Source organism: Euprymna scolopes, chromosome 40 (assembly GCF_053919585.1).
Source record: "Euprymna scolopes isolate OS-2025 chromosome 40, ASM5391958v1, whole genome shotgun sequence".
Lineage (NCBI taxonomy): Eukaryota > Metazoa > Mollusca > Cephalopoda > Sepiida > Sepiolidae > Euprymna > Euprymna scolopes.
The window spans coordinates 13,542,004-13,554,061 of NC_136521.1; the positions used below are offsets into that span (position 1 = coordinate 13,542,004).

The 12,058-nt window shown below is 30.3% G+C and overlaps 1 protein-coding gene across 6 annotated transcripts in view; it reads left to right on the forward strand.

The window, feature by feature from the left end:
• The window catches only part of LOC145265376 (inter alpha-trypsin inhibitor, heavy chain 4-like), a 109,595-nt gene that overhangs the window by 80,659 nt on the left and 16,878 nt on the right, over positions 1–12,058 (forward strand). For all 6 annotated transcript variants that reach the window (XM_080121168.1, XM_080121167.1, XM_080121164.1 and 3 more), the window contains one exon: positions 5,607–5,633. In XM_080121168.1, coding sequence (XP_079977294.1) covers positions 5,607–5,633 — 27 coding nt within the window. The remainder of the gene's footprint in view (positions 1–5,606; positions 5,634–12,058) is intronic.

Here is a 12,058-nt window from a genome sequence, read left to right on the forward strand (position 1 = left end):
ATATCAAAATTTGAATTTAACTATAATAAGGATTATGATACCTGTTCAGTGCATAAGTATGACCAACCACTTATAATTCAGTAACTGTAATTTAAAAAAAAATAACAATTATAATAAACAGAACGACTCATAGAAATCTATCTATATTCTTTTTTCATTTTAATATACTTTCATAGAAATGCTTCTGTTATGTAAAAAAAAACTATTTTCTTTATGCCACAAGTGTCACGCTCATACATGAATTCCATAGCTAATATAACGTACTGACCCAACGGGTCACGGGTGGTCTAGTATAATACTAAAAGTCTATGGGTCTTGTATGTTTGCAATCAGATTTCCGGTTTTCAACATCCGGTTGCGCATGCGTAAATAGCAACGTCTTCAATCCGTTATTCCAATTCCGGAATTTTTATATCGCTTTTAATACAAACAATTTCATTTAATTTGATCAAATAGTTATTTATATATACAAATAATACATAGATTCATAGATAATTATAATATATATTATAAAATCTATTTATCTATGAATCTATTAATAATATGAAATATTACCCTATACAATTTATGGAAAGAAAACACCTCTCACTTTCCCTCTAATAGATTTCAACACTCCTACTCCCTCTGTTTTCGTTACGTACGCGAGAAATAGTTACGTGTATGTGTGACAGAGAGAAAAAGGGAGCGATGTAAAACTGGATAGAGTTATCCCCCTTAACTAATGCAGACCTTTTTACTAGAGGGCGTTATTACAAAAAAATTTCTTTTTCTTCTTCCCATGTTTTTTAAAGTCGTCTGCTTACATTTCCAAACGGAAAGCTGAATCGGTAAATGCACACATTTCTATTACATTAAATAGTGTTTTCCTTTACACAATGGGTACTGAATGTTTGCTTAAATTAAATGAAAAAAGTTACATTTTATTTTCATTTTCTATTTAAAAAGCCATTATTAACATGTGGAGAGTGTTTTTTTTATTATTCTGTACTTTCAACTAACAATTTCATTTAAAAGATGATATATCAAAATTTGAATTTAACTATAATAAGGATTATGATACCTGTTCAGTGCATAAGTATGACCAACCACTTATAATTCAGTAACTGTAATTTAAAAAAAAATAACAATTATAATAAACAGAACGACTCATAGAAATCTATCTATATTCTTTTTTCATTTTAATATACTTTCATAGAAATGCTTCTGTTATGTAAAAAAAAACTATTTTCTTTATGCCACAAGTGTCACGCTCATACATGAATTCCATAGCTAATATAACGTACTGACCCAACGGGTCACGGGTGGTCTAGTATATTTATATATATAATTTATATATATATATAATTTATATATATATATATATATAATTTATATATATATAATTTATCTATACATATAATTTATATATATATAATTTATATATATATAATTTATTTATATATATAATTTATATATATATATATATAATTTATATATATATATAATTTATATATACATATAATTTATATATACATATATAATTTATTTATATATATAATTTATATATATAATTTATTTATATATATATAATTTATTTATATATATATATATATATAATTTATATATATATATATATAATTTATATATATATATATATATATATATATATATATATATATATATATATATATATATATATATAAAATAAAAATCCGATCCCGGATTTTGCTAATTCCTACCCTTTGATGAGAAGGAAAGTATTTCTTCGAAACTCCGCGGATTAAAGACGATTCACTTATCTAGTGTTTCCTTTTCAGATTAAATATGATTTTAACTCATTTCGAAGTGTTTTTTAACATGTTTTATTAACTGTTTGCTCGTATATATATATATATATATATATATATATATATATATATATATAGAGGTGTCATCTTTAAGTTTCGAACAATAGGTCGCATTTTTAATCTTAGAAGATTTAATGCCAGGTCCAAGCTGCATCATGTCTTGGTCAAGGAGTTACTGTATACAGACGATGCTTCTTTCTTGTCGCATATTGAGACTGATATGCAGCATATAATGGATAGATTTGCTGACTCCTGCACTGCCTTTGGTCTGAGGATCCGTCCGTCTAAAACAAAGGTGATGTTCACTCCTGCACCGGGCCAGTCATACGTGGAGCCAACCACCATGGTATGTGGTTCTAGACTGGGAGCAGTTGATTCATTTGTGTACCTTGGTAGTACTCTGTCGAGGGATGGCTGTCTCGACACTGAAATCCACAGGCGAATTCAGAAGGCATCTGTAGCTTTTGGAAGTTTGAGAAGACAGTGTGGTCTGATCATGGCATCACAGACAGGACTAAAGATTTACAAGACCTGTGTGCTAACAACACCGTTGTATCAATCAGAGACATGGACATTGCATCAAAGGCACATTAAATGGCTTGAACGATTTCACCAAAAATGCTTGAGACGTATCTTAAACATCAAGTGGAAAGCACAAGTACCCGATACTGAAGTCCTTGTGAGAGCATGTTGCTCTAGTGTTGAGACCCTTGTAATCAGATCTCACATGCGTTGAGTGGGTCATTTGGTTCGAATGAAAGATTGTAGGCCGCCAAAACAATTTTCTTACGGGGAGCTGGAAAATGGCAACCGCCCTCAACAAGAGGTTCAGGGACTCTACAAAGAATAATTTGAAAGTCTTACAAATCGAGATTGACACATGGGAAGAACTTACTCTTCAAAGGCCAAAGTGGTGAAAGCTTGTACGTGAAAGTTGTGATGCTCTAGAGAAAAGAAAGCAGGCTCACAGCAATCTGAAGCGAGAGCTTTGCAAAGGTTTGATTGATGGTCTTAACCATGACACACAGAGCTGGTAATGCGACACTTATGAACGAGTGCTTTTGTCAAAAGTTGGCTACGTCAACCACCTTAAGTCGCACAAAACTCCTGTTCAGGTCAACTTTGCATCTATTAGTCCGAATCAAACGATCTGTTTAACATGCAGCAAAGTTTGCAAGTCTACTGCTGGTTTGAAAATATATGTGATTGTCCATAGGAATACTCTTCAACCTCCAGAGGAAGTCAACTCGATGGAAATTGCTTAATTTGTATGTCACATCTGCTTCAAGATGTGCAAATCTGTGGCCGGAGTGCAGAGTTATCTGAGATGGTATAGACGACAAGATTGGGAGGACTCAATGTGACAGCGATCATCTGGAAAGATGCAGCAATCATCATATATATATAATAATAATAATAAAATAAAAATTACAATTAAATTTACCAAAATGATCCAAGATGGTAAAACTAAAGTATATTATAAATATTAAAGAATTAATATTTATAAAGTAATCTCAACCAGATGTAAAAGCTCGATAAAACCAAATAGGAGATAGAGCTTATAATAAGAGCAAATAGTTGATAAAACATATTAAAAACACTTTGAAAAAGAGTTAAAAACATATTTAATCTGTAAAGGAAACACTTAGTAAGTGGATAGTCCTTAATCCGCAGAGTTTCGAAGAAATACTTTCCTTCTCATCAGAGGGTAGGAATTAGCAAAATGCGGGATCGGATTTTGCATACAAAAGTATTTGATGAAACTGCAAGTAAGTCAAATATCTTACTTGATAACAAAAGGTGAAACCGAGGGAATATGGTGAAGAAAAAGGTGATTACACGTGAATGGATAGTCTGGTGAAAGGGAAAGTATCCAATGACGGTAAAATCCAAGAAAGTTAATTAAATTTCCATTCGCACAAGTAAAATCCAAGGAAATCGCGTAATTGGAAGATGGTCCAAAATAATCCAAAAGGCCGAAATCCGTGGAATAATTCACAAATATGTACAAGGAAAAGGGGAAAAAGATTCCAATAATATTAATAAAAGAAAAATAAGATATGCATTTGACACGGCTGCCGAGACAAAGTGTAATAAAAAAATCAGTAAAGAAGAAGAAAGAGAGAGATAGAGAGAGAGAGAGAGAGAGAGAGAGAGAAAGATTAAATAGTGATATAATTAAACAGAAAATAGAAAAGCAAATGTCAAAATGACCCAGACAAGATGACGTTAAAAGGCGCGAAAATTATAGGGCAAAAAAAGAGGTTAACTGAAATGTACAGGTTATTACTTAAGAACATGTCAGCAAGAGTTATTAAAAGACACTAAATGGAAAACATAAATAAATACATAAATTAATAAATAAATAAAAAATTTAAAAAATTAAAAATTGTTTAAGGAAAGAAGATGGGCGGTATCTGCAAATTCCGGATAAAGCAAGTAAGTATGTAAGTAAATGCATATAGTAAAATATAAGTAAATATACATACAGGATATGAATGTGTAAGTAAATTGATATATTTGATTGATAGGAATATTTAAATACTAAAACGGAAATTGCAGATAAAAGAAAAAAAATCGGCCAAGCAAAGAAGAAATAAAGAATTAAAATAAAGGATTATTAAGTTAAAGTATTAAGAAAGTATGTATAACAAACGATAATGTTAAAGGAAAATTATATATATCTGAAAGGTTAAAGTAATAACTATGTAATTTCAAAATTACCATAATTAAATTTGGACTTAGGTTTACAGAAATAGATCAGTTCGTTTTTAGAATTTATTGTATTGTTACTTTGAGGGGAAGTAATTATAGTTATAGCTTCGGTTGTGCAGAGGCGACATGACTTAGAGCCTGGAGTATAAGACTTAATTTTTTTATGATAGTCCATTTGATTGAGAAGGTGGTATTATTAGAGTTAATTTTTTTAATTAAAGTGATTAGAGAAGTTCCTTGGTTATTATTAGAATTATGGTTGTTAAAAGAAGAAATGTGGTTTGATATTCTTTTCTTAATTAATGTTGAAGTAGCGCCGATGTATGTATGTACTTTATTAAAAGCTTGAGGTCTGATATTAATATTAATTTGCTGATTTGTATTAGTTAAATAGTTTGAATTTTGTTCAAGGGTGGGGCAATGATAGTACGACGGCAGTTTTGGAGGGGACAATGAGTGTTGTTAGTGTTAGGATGGCTGTAAGGAGAAATATTATTATTCTCATTATTATTATTATTATTATTATTATTATTATTATTATTATTATTATTATTATTGCTAGTTGTATGATTGTAGAGGGAGAATAATAATTGATATCTTTATATATATATCTATCATTTATATATATCTATATATATCTATCTTTTATATATATATATATATATATATCTTATATATATATCTTTTTTATATATATATCTTTTATATATATATATATATATCTTTAATATATATATATCTTTTATATATATATCTTATATATATATCTTTTATATATATATATATCTTATATATATATATCTTTTATATATATATATATCTTATATATATATCTTTTATATATATATCTTTTATATATATATATATCTTTTATGTATATATTTTATATATATATATTTTATATATATATATTTTATATATATGTATACTTATATATATAAATATGCATTATATATATATATATATAATATATATTTATTATATCTATGTAATATATATAACATATATAAACATATATAAATCTTCTCAATTAGTTAACTATTTCAAATTTCTCTTGCGTTACAGCACCTGGAATGCCTTCAAGTTACATACGTAAGTAGGTTTTTGTGCAGTTTTATTGACGTTGGTATAAAAAATGGAGAAAGAATACGCATGTTTTTTTTAAACATTGTTTTTTTTTTAAATATTTTTATATTATGTCTGTTTCCGTATGGCTCCCTTAATTAATTCACACACACACACACACACACACACACACACACACACACACACACACACACACACACACACACACATATATATATTATATATCATATACCTATATTTATATAAGTAATATATATATATTTGTTATATAATATATGTGTATAATATATTACACATATATGTAATATCTATACATATCTATATATATATCTGTTATATATATAATACATTTATATAATATATATATCTATTATATATAAAATATGTCTAATATATATAAAATATATGTATGTAATATATATATATATATAATAGATGTATATAATATATATACGTAATGTATTTATATATATAATGTATATCTTTTATATATACAATATATGCATATAATACATATATAATATATATTATATGTAATATATATAATATATATCTATTATACGTATATAATATATGAATATAATATATATATATGTAATATATAATATATATATCTCTTGTTTATATAATATATCTATATAATGTATATAATATTTAGACGTAATATATATATATATCTATAATATATATATAATATTGATATATATAATATATATATTTGTATAAATATATAATATATATGTTCATATAATATATATAAAATGTTTATATTCTAGATGATATATATATATATATATATATATATATATAAATTCGTATGCGTGACTGTTTTTTCTTTGTTCACAAGTTGATTAATATACACAAAAGGTTCTTTACTTTCATTTATTTATGGGTGTAGTATTTTTTTAAGCGTTCTATTTTAAATTGTTATTGCTAAATTTTAAAGAATAATTATATTGATAACATGTTTTATTTGATTTATTTTTAATTATTTTACAAAACTTTAAGAGTTATTTGCCCCTTGGAATCTTCCGAACATTTCATTTGTTTGTTTTTATTATTCTTTAAACGGCTATACAGAAATCGGTAAATGTTTACGATGTGACCCAACGTCGTTTAAAACCTGGAGAAAAAAACAATTTATACTATTCTTTCTTTTCTCATGTTAATCAAATCGATTTCAACATTAAATTTTTAATTAAAAAAAAAGGTAAGTTTTTACGACGTGATCCGTCGTTTAACTCCTAAAAAAATTAAGACCTACTTTTCTGGGCCTATTAAGTTTAAACAGCCTTTATAAATAATATGAAAGAAGAAATTTTGAAAAAAAGCAAATTAACATTTTAGAGTGGGAGGATGACTTTTCTATATAAATTTAACGTAAAATGAGCACCCACATTTTGGCCACAAATGGTTCAAAGAGACATGTCATCTCTAGCATTTTTTACAAGTTTGGCGATCGAGGGGGGGGGGCATGAGAAATACAATTTGTCTTTTTTTTTTGTTGTGGGGGCGGCAATTATATTTGAAACATAAAATAACGATAAATTTAATTATTTTTTTTGACACTATTCTCTACTTTCACCTCACCAATTTATAAACAAAACGAACCCTAAAATTCAATTTTTTTTATGGAGAGGGAATTGCATTAGAAACATAAAATGCTGAAAAATTTAATTCAATTCTTTTTGGAATTAATTTATGGTAGATCCATTTTTCTAGGGTTCTGCCTAGTTGGCATTTTTTTTTTTTTTTTTGCGATCGAACGGGTATTCGCTGCTACTTTTTATTGAAACAAAAGTTGTAATGATTTATTTTTAATTTTTTGGGGGGGAGGAGGGTTCTTTCCAGTACTCAATATCCGGAGAATAGTTTCTTCTCTTTGTATCTTTTTTGCCGAAATAACTGGTGGAGAGGGTATCATGTACTTTTTTTTGCCAGTTACATTTACATATTTTCATCCGTTCTTTTATTTTTGGAATTGTTGTGGAGGTATCCACGTTGCCCATGATGATTGGTATAGCAGGTGTGTTCGAAACAGAACTTCATGTCAACCCAGGCAACGTCAGGTATCCATGCTAGTATAATATATGTTTCTATAATATATATAAAAAATATATATATTATATATATTATATATATATTTTATATATATTATATATATATATGTTTCTATAATATATATAATATATATATATATGTTTATATAATATATATTAAATATATATGTAATATATATTTATATAATATATATAAAATATATATAACATAGATACAATATATATAATATATATCTATATCTATTATATAAATGCAACTTTGTCTGTGTATGTGTGAGTTCGTTGGTTATAGACTCAAAAACGGTTGGACTGATTTTTATGAAATTTCACACAAAGGTATTTGGTCTGACAGTGTTTTAGGGTAGGTTTTGCATCGAAACGTTTTCTACAAGTATCGGAAACTTATATTAGCTATGCATTTTTGTATGTATGCAAATGAACCGGCCAATTTTCCAGGAAGTTGCTTAGCGACGAGCCAGACCGACGCTGACAACGTACTTCTGTTATGGAATTGTTCGTACTACTATTCACACTTCACAGCGCACACACACATGCACACACGACCATTACAGCGTGTTTTCTCCTTTCTTTTTTTCTTTTACTTTTTAACGGCGTTGTGTCACATTCTGCTTTCCTGGGGAAGCAAATAAATAGCATATATATATATATATATATATATATATATATATATATATATATAGTTTAGTGGAAATGGTAATTAATAAAAACTGAAGAAAGTGCTCAATACTGTTGTAGAGCAAATATGCGTTTTATTTTTTATTACCGTATCTTTCTGTTAAGTTACATTATTGTTTCAGCTACCCGGCCGTTTTTTTTTTGGCCGTCTGTAGCTTCCTCAGACTTTTACAGAAGTGTTCGTTATTATGGGATGAAAGAGTGAAAGAGTGAATGAGGTCAGGGGGTGCGAGGAGGGCGGAAGAAAGAGAGGAAGGGAACAAGGGGGAAGGTGGGAGGGGGCGCTTGGTATATCGGTAATGTTTTAGTTTTGGAGTTTAAGGAATTTGTGGGGGAGGGTCTGGGAAGTTTATTTCTGGTGTGGCTGAGGGCATAGGGATACATGAGGGAGAAGGGGAATATGTGGGGGTAGGAGGAGGGGGATTACTTTAAAATTCGAGTCTTAATATTAAAGTTTTTGGCGTCTCGTTGGTGAGATGATTTTTTGGTAAGTATGTCTTGACCTGTTGGGTGTTCGCGCCCGCGACTTCTAGCTAACCCTCTCCAAACAATTAACAATAAAATAAAAACTAAATAAATAAACCGAATCATAGCCCCCCCCCGCCTCCAAACCTAGGCGAACATAAAAATAAAACGTATATATATATGTGTGTGTGTGTGTGTACTTTCCTTTAAAGATACCACGTTAATAGAAATAGGTAGAAAGATTCTGAAAATTAGTAAATAATTGGGTGTCTACTCCTATTAACGTGGTATCTTTAAAGAAAAAGAAAAAATTATAGCTCTATTGTTTCATTATTGAGCTATCAAAATAAGTACTTTGTTATGTATTCATATTTCAGAAGACGAATCAAGAACTGGAGGTCTTCATAATTTACGAGTGATTTCTTTTTCACTTTTTTTTGTTATTGTTGTTATTTTGTTTTTCATAATACCGCTCCTAAATATGTATTGATTTTTAGTTATATTTTTCGTCTTTCTTTTTCTGTGTACATTTCCCTACGCAATAACTCTGTCAATTTTCAGTCTACAGACGCGAAATTTGATATATAGGGTACTGAGATTTGGAAAAATCTTTGTAATCCGTTTTCGGCCAGAAATTTGGCTGTTAAGGGGTCAAAGTTCAACGATTTGATCTTTGAGAACTATACCAAACGCCTCTGACAATTTTCGGTCTAAGCAATTTTAGATATAGGTTCTTTGGGCATGGATCTAGCTTAATAAATAGATTTAAGCCCAAAACAATAAATTTTAAGGGGTCATAATAGGGGCCAAAGTTAAAAAAATTGACCTCTGTGGTCTCTACCAAATTACTCAGACAATATCTGGTGTAAACATTTGAAATTTTACATAAAGGTTATTCAGAGATAGGGCAAGCTTTTTAATCGATTTGGGTCGAAAATCTTTAGTTACCAATATATAAATGTGTGTATGCATGTCTGTTTGCATGTCTGCCTTAAACATTCGACAGAGGCGACAAATATTACCAAGATCAGTATCGTTTTGAAGTTTGACCTTTTAGACGACAAATACCGAAAAATTGGCTAAAAACATTAATATCTTCACCTTCAACTAGGCACTTTTCTACAGGGGGTCACTTTTTTCGCCGATATTTTTGAAAGTCATCCTCTCCATTCTATTGTTTAACCTTAATTTAAATATAAGTCACTTCCGGTTTGGTGGTGGTCGTAACAGCAAAGACGTCAGGGTTTTTTTTCCGTTGTTTTCCTCCATTGCAGTACGGGTTCGAGCCTGCCTTCCTACTACCTCTTTTTTTTTTTTTGCTCAACATACACATCCAAACACCCGGGCAATGCCGGACTGAAATGCTAGTATATAATATATATATATATAATTTATATATAATAAATACATATATATATATATAAATATATATATATATATATATATATATATATATATATATATATATATTTATATATATATATATAATTATATATATTTTACAACAGAATTTCTCTCAAAACAACTGGCACATGCAGACGGTCTGTCGAGACTAATTCCTGCCAAAATGGAACCTCTTGAAGACTCAGTAATCGTGGCACTACGTATTAATAGTGAACTGAAAACCATGATATGTATTATCAGAGAACTGCTGGTCACACTTCAAGAAATTAAGGCAGAATCCGTGAATGATGAGTTCATCAAAACCATTAAGCAGAAGTTAACACTGGGTGATACCATTTCAGACATTTTGTTTGCGACGAAATACTGCTATACGGTGAAAGGGCTGTCATCCCCAAAACCCTTCAAGAAAGGATTCCCAAGGACTTCCACATGGGGCATCCAGGAATAAACTGGATGAAAAGCCTAATGAGAAGTTTGGTTTACTGGCCAGCTATGGACCAAGATATTACCAATATGGTGAATACATGCAAAGGTTGTGCATCTATTACCCATAAACCTTGGCATGAAGCTGAATAAACGTGGCCGAGTTCCACATTGACTATGCGGGACCAGTGGAGGATTTTTACTACCTGATAGTAGTAGACAGCTACTCGAAATGGCCAGAGGTCTTGAGATGCAAAAATAAAAAAGAAAAACGACCATGGCAACGACAATGAATTTTTTATTGGAGTTGTTTGCTCGTTTTGGGGTTGTGGATTGTCTAGTCAGCGACAACGGTACCCAGTTCACCTCAGCAGAGTTCAGAGAATTCTGGGAGACGTACCAAGTTGAGCATATTACGACCTCCAAGTATCACCCCAGCAGTAACGGCCAGGCTGAACGCTTCATTGGTACACTAAAAATGGCGTTAAAGAAGGCGCGCGGCACACCGACAGAAAATGCCCTCCAGCAATTTCTGCAGGTTTATAGGATAACGAAAAATCTGAACAAACCAGATGCCGGATCCCCAGCTGAAATCATGTTTGGGCGGAGAATAAAATCAGTATTTGATAAACTCCTGCCCAAACATATAATACAATACAGAACCTCTACAATGCCAACAAAACGGTTTAACCGCGGGATAAAGTATATTTTAGACATAAGAATAACGTTTACTTTTCGGTACAGAGCACGATCTTATGAAGAGTCGGCCATGTTACATACTTCATTCAGGGCCCAAAATTCGAACATAAGAGACACCTAAACCAAATAAGGAAACGCATCTCCGAGGATCAAGATGAACCACCGCAGGAAGGCAGAGAGGCAATTGATACAGTATACGACTGTTTTGACGTGGAACCTCCAAAAGACATGTCAGAACGAAGACGTTTCGGCAGAAAAAGGAAGCTGGTCTGCCCCCCCCAAAAAAAAAAGATACTGATTTCACACCCGAAGAAATCAGCTTGGGAGTGGGGTGTTGTGGGGAAACCACCCTCCATATGGCCTAATCCATCGTACATATAAACATTACTCATGGCGATCCCAGGCAAGGATCTAATTCCAGAGCGACCCTCGCATGCTCGGTGAATTACCTACTCTTTTTATTTGTAACATTTCTGTTGTTTTCATGTAATACATGTGTAATATCCCCGTTCTTCTGTTCTTCTTTGTGGCGACTTGCAAGCCATAACAATTATATATATATATATATATATATATATATATATATATATATATATATATATATATATATATATATAAAATCTATAATATAAAGCTGAACGTTTGTGTGTCTGGTCACGAATAGGCTCCTATATGGTTGACTAT